At 44.2% G+C, this 19,292-nt stretch overlaps 1 protein-coding gene across 1 annotated transcript; it reads right to left on the reverse strand.

Annotated features, from left to right (window-relative positions):
- Nucleotides 1–10,193: 10,193 nt before the first annotated feature.
- Nucleotides 10,194–17,795, reverse strand: CLDN34 (claudin 34). The gene is made up of 3 exons (XM_068163037.1): nucleotides 17,779–17,795; nucleotides 17,523–17,673; nucleotides 10,194–11,373 (listed from the first exon to the last, which is right to left on the reverse strand). The coding sequence occupies exon 3, from the start codon at nucleotides 11,316–11,318 to the stop codon at nucleotides 10,674–10,676; it is 645 nt and encodes a 214-aa protein (XP_068019138.1). The 5' UTR covers nucleotides 11,319–11,373; nucleotides 17,523–17,673; nucleotides 17,779–17,795; the 3' UTR covers nucleotides 10,194–10,673.
- Nucleotides 17,796–19,292: the final 1,497 nt, after the last annotated feature.

A 19,292-nucleotide genomic window follows, 5' to 3' on the forward strand; every position in this document is an offset into this window, starting at 1 on the left:
TTTGTACCTGATCAAGGCTTTTTCTAGTGGTGCCTGTGAGGGAATCACAGGTTATTTTCAAATTAAAATCCTTTTTCCCCCCTTTCTCTAAATTCTCTAAAGGAAGGAAGTCTTCACCAGCAGGCTCCTCAGGTTGGTTTCCTTTTACTGGCATAAGAAATGCCATTTGATTGCTTGCCTTGAAACTGAATCTGTCCTGCATCAAAACTAGTTCTCCAGCACCTTACCTATGCATCTTCTGAGAAACATTTCTGAAAGTCACTCTTGGACACCGTCAGTGATGCTTGCTCACATATTGCTTCATCTTTGTCTTCTCCATGGGTGTGTGGTGAGGGGTTACAATACATCACCTTAAAAACCTCCTCTGTCTGGACAAGTAGAATGACCTCCTCCTGTCGTGTTTGTAGGCAGTGGAGACAAACATCCTTCTGAAGAAAGCATTTCAGGGTAGGGCTTCCAGATGAAGCTCTGTATAAAGGCAACAGCCCTCTTGTCACCCAGAGGCTGGCCAGGCAGCTGAACCCCGCTGGGAGTGTATCCATGTACCTATCTGGGCATGAGTCTGCCTCCATCATTCTCCAGCTGGCCCCAAGAAAGAGCTACTCTCCTTCCCGTATGGACTATACTGAGCCTGCCAGACCTGAACACTGAGAAAGGAACCTCCACCAAGGCTCTTGGTGGTGCATGCGGCACGTTTTGTGCTTTGCTGGAACGCCTGCCACGGGCATGGATATAAACGGTTAAGTTAATCATCCTTCTGACAGTCGTCCTTGCCGGTGTGGGAGCGAAGGGGCAGGGACTGCGGTGCTCCCGGCGAAACACCGGCTTTCAGCGGGCTGGGCAGCGGTGCCGCCGGCAGCTCCCGGCCACGGGCAGCCCGGCCCTGCCCTTCCCTGCCCGCCGCTGCGTGCGGGCGCCCCCTGCCGCTCACCGCAGCGCCACACGCGGAGCTGCTCTCCCTCCGCCGGTCTGTTCTACGGCCGCCGCGACGGCAGCTTCCAGTATCCTTTTTTGGGGGGGAATAGGAGAGAGGGGGCCAGAAGCCATGCATCTCTTCCAGACTGCTCTGCGGTTCTGGAGTACCCAGCCCACCGGCTCTCTCCTCGACGGGAAGAGAGCGGTCAGCTGAAGGCAAGGGTGTTGAGGACCCTAAATATTCCTGGCATTTACACTCGCTCCTTTTTGTAGGCTTTTCTCTCAGACCTGCTATCTCGAGCAATAAAGCAGGTTCTGCTGAGCCCCCTGGCTGTGCAGCCAAGATCTTCTGTCTGATCAACATCTTGCTTCTTTTGGTTCTGGGGTTTTTCTTCACTTATTTTTTCCCCCCACTGGGTGACCCATTTTCAGCAGAAGGAACAGAGCAATAGGGTGTCCCCAGAGCTTCCAGACATTTAATTGTATGATATTTTGCTCCATGCATGGGCTTTGCAGGTGGGTTTTCTGTTAAAATCTGATTCTTAGTCATAAAGATAAAATAAAATAAAATGTTATTTATTGTGATGGGAATAAAAGTGTAAAAACTGAGGTTTCTGGGCTTCTGAAACTCACATGGTAGAGCATGTGAACATGTGAGCATCCAAACTTTTGTCCCAACTAATTCCTCATCCCACTCCTGGTCTCCAGCACATAAGCTGAAGGAGGACCTAAGGTCAGGACCTTGTAGCAAATGATGAATTACTGCTTGACACCACTCCAGTGGGCTGCATCTATAAAAAAATCCTCTACTTACTATCCAAAAAATACAATTTAGATATTTAACCAGAAGATTTTAAACTAACAACTAACATATTTAAATACCTTTGAAATTGTTAAAGGAAGCAGGTCTCCATGAAGGGAGTGAGTCAGGGAACTGTGGATGGCTGTTTCAAGTCAACAGCACTGCAACTTCATCTGTGGTCTAAAGCACCTGATGATATTATTTCAGAGAGAATAGCTCTCTTCTAACAATTTTGCTTAAATCCATAAGCAGGGAACATTATTTTTATGCCTTTCATGGGACTAGAGAGTTTCTCAGTCAAGGTCCTCTTCGTTTAGGTTTTACAATGTTCCTCTGCAAGAGTCTCCAGGCTTGAATCTGTTATTTCTCTCAACAGCAGCCTTCCAGCCTTTTAGTCTCAAGAAGTACAATTTAGAACAACAATAATAATAGTAGCAGTAGTAGTAGTAATAGTAGTAATAACAATTGTAAATACAAAATAATGAATGCAAAATAAGAAAAGCATTATTTGTCAAGTGGTCAGAACAGAGGAGTCAAGCAACTGGCAGAGACGTCATAAATTGTGTGGGTTGGCTTTTTTCACGATCCCATTGCCAGGTGGTTACTCTGAGAAAGCTGCACTAAGGTTCGTAGGGTTTGTAAGCATAATTCGCCTTCATGTCTGTCTAGTACAGGACGAGACCCAGTTTCTCAATTAGTGATAATTGGTTTCAGTTTATGATGTCAGCTGATAATCTTTTCCCTGGTGATGATCCTGCAAAAGGGCAGCCTGTCCTGAAGCCAAGCTGGTATCTGCAGACACTTGCACACTCTTAGTGGTATTAAGTCGCTGATCCTTAGCTCAGCCGTCCAGGTGTTGTCTGAGCAATGCAGACCATTTTCCGAGTGCTTCACAGAGACGAGTGCATCTCCCAGCAGTTGTGTGTTTAGCATTGCACAGAGGTTAGATCACTTACCACAGGATCTGGGTAACAGCATTTTTGTGGTTCCTAATCCAGACTTTGGTCACCCAAACCAACTGGCTGAAGTGGACTGATTAATAAGTTTGTGATTTGTGAAAGTTTGAAAGCAGAAGCTCCTCCTGTCAAATCAGTCCACACTGCTGTGAACTGTTTCTGCTTTAAAAGACAAAGATCTCTCTTTCATTGGGACTTTTTGTCCTTTTGCTTCTTTCTTTGTTTTTTGTTTGCTCACCAGCACTGAACTCATCAGAGAGAGCATTTGTGAAAGGCTGTGTTAATGTGGGCTTCCTCTCCTGTCTTTCCAGTAACTAAGCATAGCTTCTAAGATTTTGTGTAAACAGTGGACGGAACTGGCTTTAGGATTAAATCTTCTCATTGCAGCATAATTCATCAGGCTGTAGTGAATGGACAGAAAAAGCTGTTAGTCACTAACATGGATGTACCTTCTCAGGATGAAGATGTTGGTCATCTGAAATAAGACACTGGGCATCAACTTACAAGTTCTTGTAACTCCAAAAGTTTATTTCTGAGACAGGCATAGGCAGATGATTACCAGTGTGAGGACAGAGGCTGCCCAGAGCCATGTATGCTGCAAACTATTTGTTCTATCTGTTATATAAATCTTCAGTTGTTTGCATTCTTCACTATCAGATGCACCTACTCTGAGCTCTCCAGATTTGAATGCTAGGTCCCCCAGTCGACCACAAAGTCACAGGCCAGCTAAGTTGTCTCTATGTGCAACTTACTCTTGTTATCTACTTTCTGAATCTGATTCCCTAATGTAAAAGTCTCCATTCTCATTTCTGAGTAGAAGACCATTTCAGGCTGAATTTTACACAGGCAACACCTGTATTTTCTCAATCTCTGACTAGATTTTATCATCTGATCTCCTCCATCTTTATTAAACCACCATCCTTTCACTTTCCTTTCTGTTTCTCTCTTTCTCATTCCTATTTTCCTGCCTCTCACAGTTTGTCCTCAGTGGCTTAATCAACTTTCTTTTCCTTTACCCCTCACAAAGTTTTCTTATAGCCCTTCTGTTCAGTATTGCTCTTCTACAGCTCCCACTGTTTGTTCTTTTGCCTCACCCTTGATGTACACTTTGCAGTGGTTGTTTAAGCGAGGCACAATCTTCAAGTCCTTGGAGTGGCCATTACAGTAAGGATGGCTTTAATTCAAGTGATTTTAAAAGAATTGGATTTCCTCTTGAAAATGTCTTGGAACTGCACGATTTGCACATGTAATAGTGGAGTAATTTAGGTGGTATGGACTGCTGATAGTATCCTTAAACTTTCTGGTTGTTCTTTGACCTAAACCAAAACGTTTTGACAGCGTGTCCCTAGGCAGTTACCTTGTGTATCACAGCTTAGCCTTTTTAGACTGAAATTAAAGAGCAACCCTGCAAGATGCTGAGCACATTCCTGAGTTCCCTTTGACTGCTATGATACCCCTGCAAGGCTCCCTTTTGAAGCCTGACTTGTCGTTTCACACTCACATTCATTTTTATTAGATCTTCTCCACAGTACTGTGAATTTGCTGCTGCACACGTGAAGTTTCACTAATGAAACAGGTTTTCTGAAGCACTGCTTCTGAGAAGGGAGTCAACAAGTTCAGTCAGAAGCAGGATTTTCTGCCTGATAAAAACCATCTTCATATGACTGCTGTTTGAATATTCATGTCAAAGCTTATAGAATGTGTGGATAAATCTCCTGGTGCAGGGTGTGGGTGATGTCGATGCTTTTTCTCAAACGCCTTGATGACCAGCCTTTCAAAAGAAAGCAGCACCTGACAGCAGCTCCGGAGGCCTGGACTAAGCATGGCAGCTGGAAGCACCCTGGAGGCACTGAAGACTGCCACTAACTTCAGTGACTGTCTGCATCAGCTGTGAAACTTACCAAGATCATTTGGGAATTCTGGACTATTACTACAACAATTACTATGTGCAGCTGCAAAATGTAAGTCTCAGAATTCCTGGGTTATCACTGGAAATGAAGCTATTTATAGAGATGTCCTGGTGGATGCAGACATTTCTGAGAAATAAGATAAGGTATTAATACTCTTGCAACTAATCACCTTGGTAGGTTCATGAGGTATGTTGTCATGGCCTGTGCTCACAGAAAGATAGGATGAGCTGGCACGTGCAGAGTGCCTTCCTGCCAGAGGGGTGTTTTACCAGTTAGTTTGAAACCTTTACATCAAAGAGCACCGTCACCTCAAGAATCCCATTTTATTCCTACCATAGGAAGCTACACTTAATGAGGGCAAATAGCATATTTGTCCTGCATAACACAGTCCATGATCGCTGTGTGAACTAATTCAGGTCAGTTCCAAACCAAAATCATGTAAGAAATCAGCCATCAGGTGCCTTTTGGCACAGGCACCATTGATACAGCAACTGATTACAGTACGTAAGATTCAATTAAATGAATGTGTGTACCTCTGGCAAAACAAATGAAGTTCACCTATGCAGAAGGTCACTCTAGAACTGAGACCAGTAACACTGAGGTGAACTCAGCTACCCCACCCAGACCCAGGAGTGATTTAGATAATAATTCATTGCATAGTTTATTTTTGTCCCTCTGAGCTCAAACAGCAAATTAAGAATGTCACTGAAAATCACAGCTGAACCCAGAGAACTCCGTGAGTAGATGAAGTCGTTGAGTTGCTATATTTATCCTGTAGCCCAGCCTCACATTTTTCACAGGCTTCTGAAGCCTGTATTATCAGAAGGAGCTTTGGCATCCAGCATGCCACCATGTTTATGTTAGAAAAGAAAGGGTCCCACTCACAAGCAGTAGGACAGGGATTGTAATCCCAGTAGGAGCAGCAGCACCATCTTCCTGCACCCCAGGCTGGAGTGGGGAGCAGGGGGAGTGGGACACTGTGGCTGTGCGCTTCAGAACAGAAATTGCAGCTCACAGTGATTAACACACATGCACCAGTGAACATTTTCAACATCTCCCCAGATAGGAAAAAGCTGCTATGTGGATTCTGAGTACAGCCCTTATAAACATTCCTTAAACAAAAGCTTGTAGTTTTCCCCTTGTGCTCCCAGGATTGTAACTGCCAATGAAAGCTTCTGAGCAACCAAGGTTTCCAGAGGGCAACATCTTCACTGAATCTGACTCTGTGGCAGACCTTTATTCAAAAGTCCCTGGAGACTCTACAGAGACTGCTAAAGTTTACCAGTTCCATCTGAGCAGTGCTGGAGGAGGTGATGGAGGTGTCATTGGTAAGCCATACTTGGTGCTTCACAGGAGCTGACACCTAGTGTCCAGCCCAGCATACCTGATGCTGACCAGTGGAAGGTGGTACCAAACACAGACACCTCCAGACACCTCTGTGAACTGCTGCAGCTATGCCATAGGCAAATGCTAGCAGGATACATTGGGGGGGTGTATGTGTGAAATCCTCTGCAAATGATTTTGCTGCCTGGCCTGCACAGCACAGTGGGGATCAGCACGTGTGGCTGCTGCCTGCATTTGGTCAGTAAGGTCCCTGATGTCCTCAGTGCTGGAAAAAAGCACAGTTTTACCATCGAGAAGGACTCTGCCAAAGCTGGCAGGACTAGGTGGGAGCATGGTGAGCACCCTCTCTGCTCTTTTGCAGTCTTGCCTTCTTGATAATTTTCTTCAGTTCATTGTGATTTCTTTTTGAAATGAAGTTCCTTCATTCTTGTTTCTCTTTTCCCCCACATTTGACACATCACTTGCTGGCCCCTCTGCTTGTCATCAGAAGTTTTATTGAACATTTATTATCATTATATTGATTAGCAATGTGTTTTATTTTTATAGCATTCTGGAATCTCTCCTTTTTTATTATTATTTATTTATTCCCTCTCTTTTCTTCTTTATTTTCCTTTGCTGTCCCAGTAATTTTCCTCTGTTTTTTTTTTCCTCTCCAGCAATAGCACTGGTATTTCCAATCTCTTCCCCAAGCTGTATCGTTCTGGGCATCATCTCAAAGCACATGGAGACAATGAAGGTTATCAGAAGTAGTCAGTGTGGATTCACCAAGAGGAAGTGAAGCCTGACTAATCTGATGGCCTTTAAGGAGAGCATGACTTGATGGTTAGATCAGGGGAGGGCAGTGGATGTTGTCTACCTTGACTTCAGAAAGGCTTTCAACACCATCTCCCACAGCATCCTTGCAGGCAAGCTTAGGAAGTGTGGGTTAGATGAGTGGACAGTTCCTTAGCCTTCAGGGCTTTTTAAGCACTTCTGCTGCACAAAGGATTTTTTTGCCCTCAATTTCAAGTAGCTGACAGCTCCACTATATCCATGTAGTGGGTGCAGTGCCTCTAGTTTTCAGCTTCCCATGCGCTTTCTCTCCTACTTGCAAAAATTGCTCTTACCAGCTGATCTCAGGTATCTGGTAATATTTTGGCAATATTAATTCAAAGTGAGATCTAGTTTTACCCTTCCCAATCTATACTGTCAGGGGTCTGCATATTCAGTGGCTGAGAACCTTCCTGCATGTGTAGTAGCCTTGGACAGAAACAGTATCTTTGCTTCCTCAAAGTACCACTCTGAGAATTAATCTTGCACTTGGTTCTACCCTACAAGAAAGAGGGTGATAGGATGATCTGTGAATTGGATCCTCAGAGCATGTGCTGTACCCCATTCCCAGCTATGAGCAGGCATTCCATTGTTTTAGAAGTCTGAGATGACATCCACTTCCATTTTCTGAATTGGCATATAGTTGATTTTGACACAGTGGTTGAGACCCAGTACTCACCCAGCCACCATGCTAATCCTTGAACAGTTCCAGTCCACTGAAGCAAGGGAAATAAAGTAAATTGAGTAGTGGAAAGGGAAATATGTTGGCCCAAAAATATGGTTTTGTGAGGAAATACTGGATCTGACAATGCAGATGTTGGCAAGAATGAAAGGAACCCCAGTTCAGTTTTGCAAAAGGTGTATTTTCACAGAGAACCTGTCTCCTGTGGAAACCTTGAGCTTAATGTGCATTGGTTTCCTATTGTACAACAACAATTTGCTGTTAAACACCATGCCAGACAGACTTACATCTTTCAAGCAAGACCTCTTTGTCCTGAAGTGTTTTAATGGCCTAAAGAGCAGGAAATTGCTGGTGACAATTCAGTTTTTCCACTCTAAAGAGAAAAATGGTCCAAGATCTAAACCCAGCTCTCTTCAGAAAAGCACCCTCCCTCTAATCATTGTAATACAGCATAAGCCATGTGACAACAAAAACATGTTTCTGAGCCTGGTGTTGGTTTCCATCAACTAAATCGGCAGCTAAGCCTTTCCTCATGTAAAACTGCTGACTTGGGAAAAGCATGTTGTTTACTGACTTCACCCAACTAATGTGATGACCTGCTCTGAAGTACAGTGTCTCTAGTCCTTCCCTCTTCTGTTAGCTGAACATAAATGGTGTTGGTCAGAACTGCAAATTCAGCTGGGCAGAAAATTTCAGCAGATTTTGTGCTTTTGGCCTCTTTTACTTTCCAGCTCCATCCACTACTCGTGCATCCATCTTTAAGAGGAATATTGAACATCTGCTCAGACACATTTTGGTCTGTGGCCATGGATGGGTGAGGTAGATGGCACATGAAAGTCAGGTTGACAAAACACACCATGTGGTAGATTGATGCCAAGCAGTATGTTGTGGAGGTCAAAGATAGGTGCCTTACCTTTACACCTGGACACCCAGAAGAACTCAGATGGAGTGCTGGTATTCACATCATTCACCAAGCAGTGAATTCATACGGGAGTGAATCACAGGACACTTGTTTATTGTCAACTCAGAGAAAAATAAAGCAAGACTGGTTTATGTGTAGACTGAGGCCAGCGTGGAGACATTCCTAGACAGGGTGGAGCCCACAAGACAAGTGGTGCTGTCACTGAGGAGGCAGCAGGTCTCGGTCTGCACTGAAGCTGGAGACAGATCTTCATGATAAGATCTCTTCTGTGGTGAAATTTGCTCAGGAGGTTTTTGCCCCTTACCTCTCTACCTCAAGCCCTGACCACTCACTCCTGTATGCATTACAGCTTGCTGCCTGTCCTCAGCTGTGCTACTACAAATTACTACAAGGCCAGGCTACAGCATGGGTCCCTAAAGCAGCCTAGGTTAAAAATAGCCTTCCAAGTTTTGCATTTTTGAGTTTTAAATTCAAATAACCTCAGCTGCCTGATTTTGCAGACAGCCACAAAAATGGCTTTAGCAGCACAACTGCTAACAAAGTGACCTACTGAAAGGTGACTTAGCTTCTCAAATTCTAAAACAAATGTGTCATGAAAACACACACAAAGGAACCATCTCCCCTTGATGGTGAAGCAGAAGCTTTACTTTCCTCCCATACCAGAATCCTGATGAATGCAAATACTCATGAATCATGCAGCCTTGAAGGCTTGAGCCCATTTAAATCAGTGGAAGCTTTGATACTTCCTTGGGTTTTTATTGTTGCTTTTTTCCCCCCTCATCTTTTCTTCAGGGAAGTACTGGCAGTTTTTAAATACAGCCTGGTATTGGACCATAGCCTACCCTGTGTCGTACATCAATATGCAGCCTGGCCCATGGGATTATTGATAGGCTCCTGCGCTGGAGTCCTAGGAAGTACAGTTGGGAAGGCTGCCAAAAGCTCTGTCCCTGAGACAGGATCACTTACACCTACAGTCTTCTGCTGTAATGGACAAGAACTACTACATTTTTGTTATGTTATATTCTTCCTTCTGTGATTCCATGAGTGTTTCAGCAAATGGAGGACAATTAAAACAGCGAAACTAAATTACTTAGATTCCTCTAGCATTGCTTTCAAAGTGTAGTAGCTTTTTTGAGGCACATGTTTCTGAGAGATCATCAGCCTGTCACCACTGTTATTTACTCGTTCCTCCCAACCCCTTCCCTTATATTTTTAATCACCTTTATTTGGGATATTACTCTTTCCACCCTCCTCACCCCCCCACCCCTTTTTTTTGTAGTGGCACTGGCATGTGAGAAGCCACTTAAATGACATTCATTTCATCTGCCTTTATCTAACTTAGGTCTGGTGGGGTGTTCACAGTTGCAGTGATCTACAACCATTACAGGGGGTTAAGAGGAAGAGGTTTTTTAGGAAGCATGTCATCTCCCAGGCATTCTAGGCAACTGTTTGGGAAAGAAAAGACTGAATTGGTGTCGACACCAAAAGCTATAAACTGAGCCTGAAGTGGCCAGTTTGGCTATAGATGTCTGCATCAGGTCAGAAAAACCACAGCCTAGAAGTTGTACTGAATATTCCTAGTTACCAGGAGCACCGATTCTGACATCAGTTTTGTAACAGCTTGCAGAGGTTGTTTCCATCTTTTGCAATACCTTTGGATCCAGTGAAGTGTCTGATGAAGAAGCAAACACTTACAGACTTTTTGGCTCTACCTAAGAGAGCGCACCTTGCCCACAGGCAAACACGTTGCAACATAAAATGCAAATAGCATTAAAGACGCAGCTTTTCACATACCCTAGAGGAAGAGGAGAGACTGGTGAGACCTTTGTAAGACAATTCGGGGAAGACTCATTTGACACTCATTTTATTGGTATTAAAAGTCTTGACTTGCCACAAAACATTCCTTGCTACAGACGTAATTAAATAATGGACAAAACAGTTTAGTTACCAACAAGGAAACAAGGTCACATTTTTATTGTGTTCTTTCACATTCAGCTAACAAGAGAGTTAGTTCAGAGTTGGCTCCTTGAGCATGGTAAAATTATCTTATGAAAAAAACACATAAATTAACAATAACATTTGTATATACAAAAGAGGACAACTGGTAAAACTTAGCCACCGCTGCTGCTCAACAGCAATTGTCTCAAAGATGAACCTCCAGTCACACGTGACAACTGCAATGGTAATTCTGGTGGTTTGTACAACAAAACAGTGTGGCTACTATAGACTGAGATTAAATTCTGCAGTTCCTTGACTATAAACTCACGCATGCTGCTGTCCTTATCTCTTGGCTGTGCTCCTGTTCTGAAGCAGCACAGAGGCAGTTAGCCTGTCAGGATTTCATGGCAGTGTCTGCCGTCACTGGAAATCTATATGAAAAAGAAAAGGTCCCACTTAGCAGCAGGAGGATGACAGCTACAATCCCAATAGGAATGGCAGCACCAGCTTCCTGTGCTGCTGGGCTGGAGGGCATGTAGTAGGAAGGAGGAAAGGCGATGCTCTGGTTCTGCATTACAGAATAGAAATTCCAGCCGACAGGAATCAGGATACACAGACCAGCAACTACGTAGAGGAAGCCACCCACCAGGAAGAAACGGGTAATGAGAGTTTTGTGACTGATTCCCATGTAGACATTTCTCAGAGCAAATATTGTGGCAGTCAGTCCTAGCAAGCCCATGAACACGGCGATCAACAGGAGACCCTGAGCAGCATAAATTTCATAGGGGATGGAGAAGTCATAGCCACTGAATTTATGGCAGAACTGTTCTTTGTAGCCTGGCGAGATGTGAAGGTAACTGATGAAGCAGACTTTCCAAATCCCCACCCAGGCAATGCCAGAGGATATGATGGTGGTGTTGTCCACATGCCACACTCTCCACTCCACAGTTCCCATTGAAATAGTGCACAGGATCCAGCCTACTGTACCCAGAGCAAAGGCGGCTAGCTGGAGGTGCGAAGTGCTGGCCAGGGAGCTCATCCTCTGAAGGTATTCTGCTCTTTCAATAGACACAGTTGCTGTGCAGAGAGAAGCACTGGAAAGAAACATAGCATAAAATTACAAAGACAATTTAGGTGAACCTGTTAATGAAAAAGGAAAAGCAGGAGAGAATATGTGTACAGAGGGAGGATGGTAGTCATCTTTCCCCGGCTGTAATGAACTGTTGAAGTTTAATGTCCATAGACAAGTAATGTCTAGGTTTTAATTCCGTGTGTGCAATTGCAGCAGCAGCAGAAGAGTCTCTGATCAGCTCCCATTACAATCTCCTTTTCATCACAAAAGGACAATTAATGATTTTTTTCCAAGTTATTTTTGACAATTAACTGTTCTGTTCAAGGGTCCTTATACACACTACAGGTAATCAGGAGCCTCTACTGGCTAGTAGAAGCTAAATCCAGCAGAATCCTTAGGATCCTGGCTGTTGCAAGAGGTCTTACAAAGCACCTACCGAAGCCTCACTCCTCTCCCCTGGCAGCAGTGTTTCTGGTGCAGCAGCTCAACTTGAACAGACTTCTGCTTTCATGTTGCCCAGACCAAGAGTTGCTGGGACCAGCATTAGACTGCAAACACCATAGTTCAGAGATGTGAGACAATCCAAGCCACGAAGCCACATAACAAATGCAACTTTAACCCTTTTTACATTATTTAACCATTAATGCCACAGCAGAAACACTTGAATTGATCAGAAATACAAGGCTCTGTGCAGGGGCTGGAGCCTGCTCTCCTTTTCTCCTGCCTTTTCTCCTGCTCCCATTGCATTCATGGCTGAAGAAATACTGTTTGGAGTTTGCTCTAATGACAACAAGACAGATTTGTAGCTATGTTTCATTACCAAGCCAATACTTCTGCTATTTGCTTATCTCAAACAGATTCAGCTGGTGATACAATCTAGTTGCAAAGTTCCATTTGCAGAGATCTTAAACAAAAAAACCTTTCCTAATAATATGACCTTAAACAAACACTGCCCATCTTCTCATCCTGGTGCCCACTATGTACTTACTTCAGTCCTGAAGCTGATGACAGTGATACCAGGATGAGACAGAATGGTTTATGACACCAACCAAACATGGCAACACCTGCACTGTTATCATTTTGGCCTCCCAGTTCCTCTATGTATCTTCGGTAGAACTGACTTCCTGTGGGACACATTAATCTCCATTACTGCAAATGTACATTTAATCCTTTCCTGCACAAAGGAAATTACTCCAGAATAGACTCCTGTGATTTTATCTATGTAAAATGAAACCAATTCACAAATGCTATCTCGGTCTGCTACGTTATTTACAAAGTGATTGTAAAAACCCCTACTTAATTAACAGCCATGCAGCACACAGCCCCACGGGACAGGATAGATGGTTTTCTTTCTGTTCCACATCAAAACAGCATTCTTTCTGTATGTGTCTAGTGATGGGAAAATGCTTGACAGCAAAGAGCATGATCAAAGGGGCCCTGCGCTGTCCCCCTTCTGCTTCTGTTCCAATCAGTTGGCCACACAGAGCCCAAACCTGTGCCACATTAAAATACCATTCTCTGCAGAGCCCACATTTGTGTAATACTTCTTAGATATCTCAAAACATTAACTTAAATGACTTGCTGATATCAAGGTCATAAAAGCATGGCAAGCAGGCCGATCTGTGTCATTGATGCTGCTCAGTGTGTCTTCTTGGATTTCATTTATTCACCTGTGCGCCCAGAGAATTAAATGACATTGTATCCGTGATTACTGTGCTCTCTATCAAACCTTCACATGCTAAGCAACTTGGAATGGTGTCCAGAATTGAATATGAAACAAAAAAATTAGGAAAAGAACATTTTTTTCCTCCATGAGTTTCACAGAAACATAGAACAAGCAATCACACAGGATGGAAGAATCCAAGGCTTGTACAAAAATGCTGAAAACAACGGAGAACCAGCGAACAAAGATGAGCTTTAGATGAGGTACTGAATGTCTAGACACAAAGTATTGCTTATGTAGGAAATGATTCATTTTGGCTCTTTTCTCCACACCCTGCCCACTGGAACTTATTTGATCTAACTGGGCAGTACTGACTGACTTAGAGAAAAATCAAGGTGAAAAAGAAGTACTTCTGAGATCGGTGATGAAGGTGAATTACCATTACCATACTTGCCTGCTTTGGAAGACAAGACAGAGGCCTACACTTGTCTCTGTGTAGTAAGATTCAGCCAGAAATTAAGGAGCAAGGTATCAAGGCGAAACACTTAAAGGAATTTTCTTGCTGTATGAGCACATAAAAATTAAAACGCAGCTCTGGTTCCCGATTCCAATCTCTATCATTATGAATATTAATAAGCAATATTAATAAGCAATATTAATCAGCATGGTACAGTGTTGCTGGTACCATCAGGTGAGAGCAGATCTGGTCGCTTGCCAGAAGCATTGATTTTAATCAAAAAGACTTGCATAAGAACATTTTTATTCTCAAGTTTCTGACATAAACTTGCTTCTGGTAGCAGCGCTGCTGGGACCTCAGGCGAGTCGGTGGGATAGAGACATCACACCGAGGTGGTCCAGCCAGGGCACCAGTGGAGGCCACACGGTGTGCCTGTCAGCAGGCAAAGAGCATCAGGGAAACTCACTTGCCCTTAAATGTATCGAGGTAATACTTACTTGCTAGGACTATACTGTGATACTGTGACAGCGTTTCCAGGACAAGAGACAAAAAGACCTTGGCCTCGCAGCTGCCCAGCAAAGCCGGGAGCGAGCTGCAGAGGGCGACTCCCCCCAGGATTTCACCCCTCACAGCCGCTCACTTGCCGTGAGAGCTCATGAAGAAGGTAGACTCGTAGCAAAAAGAGCTACGGGGACAGGCTTTTGCAGCACCCCCAGCAGCCACAGACCTGCTTAGAGCCTCCGCACCCGGGCTCCGTGAGCAGCGGGCGCGCTGGGGTGACCCTCTCCGGGTGCTGATGCAGGCGCTGAACTCGGCCCCCACGCCAGCAGTGCCCTCCTGTAGGCTTCAAAGGCAGAGGCATCCCCTTGGGAATTTGATCCCTCAGGATCTTGCCATTTGCGCGGGGGGGGGGGGGGGGGGGGAAGGTCAAAAAAAAAAGAGAAAAGGTGACATTTGATTATTTTTTTTCCATAAAAGCTTGGGGTCCGTGTGCAAATAACCTCCCCAGCCCTCCCAGAGAAAAAGTGTGGAAGTCCAGTCCCTGCATGTGTAGCGGTGCATTGGATAAATCACAGCGTGAAGCCGGGGTCGTACGGCAGTCTGTGCTAACACAGACGACACTGGCAGGACCTGTTGGCTGTTTCCAGGCCTCAATAATTATATCAATATTTTAAATTGATTTAATTAGTGTAGGAAGATTACCTATATGGTCTGGATAAGATAAATATATATTAATAAGAACTAATGGCCTAGTCAGTCATGAGGTGTTGGGTGACAGGTCAGACTTGATGATCTTTGAGGTCTTTTCCAACCTGACTGACTCTGTGATGTAACATGATCTCTATGAGGAATTTCCTAAGGCACATGAACTCATAGTCAGCTACGGGCAGCCTTCTGCATAATTAGTTGGTGCTGCTGGCATGTGGTCCTCAGAGACGCAGAGTTCAGCATCCGAAGCTTGTGTGCAGCCATTTCCTAAGGCAGAGGTAGCATACGATGGCAATCTTGCCAGAAGGAACAAGCAAGGCTGGTGTGGTATGTGTGCCAGCAGACAAAAGCAACACCTTTTTATCCAAAGAAGCAAGAGAAATGTGTTAGCAGGTGACTACGGTGCCATGTCTTGGTGTGCCATGATTTCTTCAATATTTTCATTTAAAACCAGTTCAGACCAATCCAGCAAGCATTCCAGCAGCTTCTGGGGCAGACTTTGGAAGCTTCAGAAGTAATAACTAAAAAGGAGAGCTGCTTCAACAGGCTTCTCACCTGAATCTGCTGTGTTACCATTTTCTCTCTTAAGGCATTTTCCATTTCCTTCCTTTGGAAGAGCTTTCCTTCATAATTATGTATTTTTAACTAATTAACCTACCCAAGCAAAAACAAAATGTAAACTTGCTAGGATTCAATGGAAGCATCCAGAGAAGGGCCACGAGGATGATCAGAGGGCTGGAGCACCTCTCCTATGAGGACAGACTGAAGGAGTTGGGGCTGTTCAGTTTGGAGAAGAGAAGGCTCCGAGGAAACCTAATTGTGGCCTTCCAGTATCTGAAGGGGGCTACAAGAAAGCTGGGGAGGGACTTTTTAGGATGTCAGGGAGGGACAGGAATGGGGGGAATGGATCCAAGCTAGAGGAGGGAAGATTTAGTTTAGATGTTAGGAAGAAGTTCTTCCCCATGAGGGTGGTGAGACACTGGCACAGGCTGCTCAGAGAGCTGGTGGAAGCCTCATCCCTGGAGGGTTTTAAGGCCAGGCTGGATGTGGCTCTGGACAACCTGATCTAGTGTGAGGTGTCCCTGCCCATGGCTGGGGGGTTGGAGCTGGATGATTCTTGGGTCCCTTCCAACCCTGACAATTCTGTGATTCTGTGAAATTTGCAAAGAGGAGGTAGAACTTAACAGTAAAAGATTTCATCCAAATACAGAAACTTGAAGGATCCTGTTGTCTTTATCACTCATTTTTATACAAAGCAAGCACTTCCCAGTGAGTTGCTGAGGAAACACACTTCATGAGAAGTGTGGTGAGCCCATGTACTTCAGGGACAGAGTAAGACAGGACTTGTGCCATCTTAGTTACAAGAAACAGATGAGGATGGCCAAGAGCTGGGCATCAGACTCACTCATAGCCTGAGGGCCTGTGCCAGGGTCTGATGTGCAAGCTGTAGAGTGGCATGAGAGAGTCTGCCCCAACTATACAACTATCTGCAAGATCTGTCTTTAAATGCCTTGTTTCATACGATGGGTTGAAGGCCAGGATGGCTCTACTTTTCAGTGGCATGGAGGAAGTCTGCCATTTGTCAGAGGCCTTTAGAGTCTGGTGTGTGCACCTGCTCTGCAGTACCTCTCCCACTTGGAACCTGAAGCACCAGGCATTGACACTTGGAAATAGGCTGCAGTGAGTGTGAGATGGAGCCAAGGCTTGTCATGGGAACTTGTGGAAGCGTCTCAGGAAGCTTCAGAAAGCAGAGGGAAGCCCAAAATCTTGCCTGTGTCTGGCACAGACTAAAGAACCCTAAAGGCTTGGAAGTGTGAACAAGGCAATTACATCCAGACACCATGTGACTGGGAAGAAGAGGGCACTGAATACAGGGTTGGGGCAGGACATCTAGGAAGAGTCACCTTTTGGCCAGAATAATGGGAGCTAATGCTGCATGGTGCCTGCCAGAGGAATGAAGAACACCTGAAGCATGCAGAGCATCAGCCTGGACGTGCTGCACAGGCACCAGGAGGAACAAGCATTGCCTGTGCCAACGATGCATGAGGAACTGTCTACAGAAGGGGAGTCAGAGAACACACGACCTGCATGCAGCAACCTGGTGATAAGATTTTCTCAGCAGGCACTGGGTGGGCGGTTGCAGGGAGAGCTTTCCAAAGGGTTGGGACTCAATGCTTGTTTTTTCCTAAATGACATCACAGCTAAAATAAAACCCACAAAAAACCAAAACAATGGAACAGCAAAGTATGAGTGCCTCTGTCTGCAGCATCTGTCTGTTGAAAGATGATTTTGCTTTAGGAATTCTACTGCAACTTTAACCACCTTGAAGAGAAAGCTTGTGACAAACTCTTCCTGTATAAAAGCACCACCAGTTATTTTTTTCTCAGCCTGTGTCAGCAAGAATTAATTTATTTCCATTTATTTAATGCTTTAAGCAACTATTTTTGTTTGAGATGCTGTCAGGTACCATATATGCTTCAACATTAACATTCAAATCCTGCTTTTGTAAAGTTTTATAGCCTAGATTCAGCTTTACTGATCTGTACTGGACAAGGTTTACTAACCAAATCCTCTGTTCAATCTAAGCCTTGCAGCGGAAAGCAAGTTTAAATGAATCCAACAGTGCTGCAATTAAGAAGGTCTCTCCACAGAATCACAGCATCAGGCTAGGAAAGACCTTCTTCTTAGCAATACCTCCGTGATTTAGTGCTTGAAAACTTAGTTCTTCAGTCCCCAGTTGGGAAAACATTCTTTACAAGAAACAAATATTTAAATCTCTCTCTCCATCTGTTCTCTATCAGCACTTCATAAAATAAGTCATATTAAAGAAAAGGAGACTTACTTCTGTGAGTCTGAGACTTGCCTAGGGCTTTGAAGCAGTGTCAGCTGGATGAAGCCAGTTCCAGAAGGGAGATGGAAAAAACCGCCCGCGCGAATTGTCCGACTTGTTGCACTACCACATAGGTACCTCTCGGTTCCTTGTCACTCTCCCACTAAGTCAACAAAGATGTAGGAAGTCAGTTAATCATTAACATATCAGAAAAATATGAAAGCTTTACCATATGCCATTTTTTTCCTAATTGTTCTAAAACACTTACCAAGCACAGAGATAACTCCCATGGAAAATCTGCTCGTCAGTAAGAAACCTGTTCCAAAAAGCTGCCTCTATAATTATGTGATTTTTAGCCTGAGACTACCACAATGTCCCAGTCTGAAGGACACAGAACTCTCATCTGAAAAAGGATGATGGGATTTCAGAAGCCTTTCTCTTTGTTAGAGTCTTCCTTCTGAATTTATGCAACCCAAATTAGCACAGCTCTGCAGGAAGAAGAAACACAGGGAGATGAGAAGGCATTCCAAGGAGCCAGCTCAAGCTGAACTGGCCTCTTGTTGGGCTGTGGCTGGCAGCAGCCATACAAATGGTACCGTGCTTGCTATCTCAGTTGTGTTTTGGTTGAGTTTGTTAAACACAACACTTCTTTTTTAAAAATGCTGTGATGTTTGACTTGCTTTGTGATGTTCCTGTAAATGTATGGCATTCATTCTATCCTTCCCTTTTCAGCATCACCTTCAATCCAGTTCACCTCCACTCTTGCTGTGTTTTCCAGCTGACATGGATTCACAATTTTCCTGTGCACATAACACAACCTGGCTATGGCAACGTGGCCTTACCTTCTGCAGCTCAGCAGACTGCGACCTCCCCTCTGCTCGGCCACAGCTAGATGCTGTTAGCTTGTTGCACAGGCAAATTCAGCTATTCAGGCTTTGCCATTGCGTGCCGATCGCCCTCTGGCTTATATAGAGCCCAACAGGCTTGTTGTTTTGTGTTAGACCTGAGTGTGGCCTTTTGATATGGTGATGAGTTTGCTTATTCAGAAGGACAGCATCCTGGGGCAGCAGGCAGATCAGGGTGGGGTTTGGCTTGGATTTAATAGCCACGTGAGACAGAATTTGCAGGCAAACCTACTGTTCATTTTACATATGAAGCTGCTGCGCCCTGCACGTATGACTCTGCAACACGAGTGGAATACCCTACACTACCCAGAAAAACACTTCTTTACCCCCCCGAGTCTGTATCTCTGACCTATTTCTTCTCAGTCACAAAAACCCAAACCAACAAACAAACAAAAAAACCCAACAAAACAAAAACCAAGTAAGCAAACAAAACATCCAAACCAACAAAGCACACCCCCCAAAAAACCCCAACCCAACCAACAAACAACAGCAAAAAACCCGACCCATTGCCATGTTTTAAAGGTTGAATTTGACACAAAAAGTATAATTTGGATATATTTGTCAACTGCCATCAGTTCAGTGAAGCTTAATTCAAATGGAAATCTACAGTGCTGAGCCTGTGATAACACAACAAGCATCATTAAGCACCATTGCATTAGTGAGAAATACAATACACAAAATGGAACAGAGGCAAGGCAGGAAGCAAATGACAGCCTTAAGTGTTTTTTCTTCTCAGTACATGATCATGACTTCTATAAACATTCCTTTTTGGTGCATTAGAGACAAATTATTATGAACAAGATGGAGATTAAACAGGTTTCTGCCTGCCTTGTTTAGAGGAACACTTTATACACACCAGATTTTATTGTTCCTTGAC

This window comes from Melanerpes formicivorus, unplaced genomic scaffold (genome assembly GCF_026170545.1).
Source record: "Melanerpes formicivorus ecotype bairdi unplaced genomic scaffold, bMelFor1.0.p_v2 SCAF_70, whole genome shotgun sequence".
Lineage (NCBI taxonomy): Eukaryota > Metazoa > Chordata > Aves > Piciformes > Picidae > Melanerpes > Melanerpes formicivorus.

Bases quoted from the DNA above. Each gene is read 5' to 3' on its own strand.
- CLDN34 (XM_068163037.1), bottom strand. From the start codon at position 11,318: ATGAGCTCCCTGGCCAGCACTTCGCACCTCCAGCTAGCCGCCTTTGCT.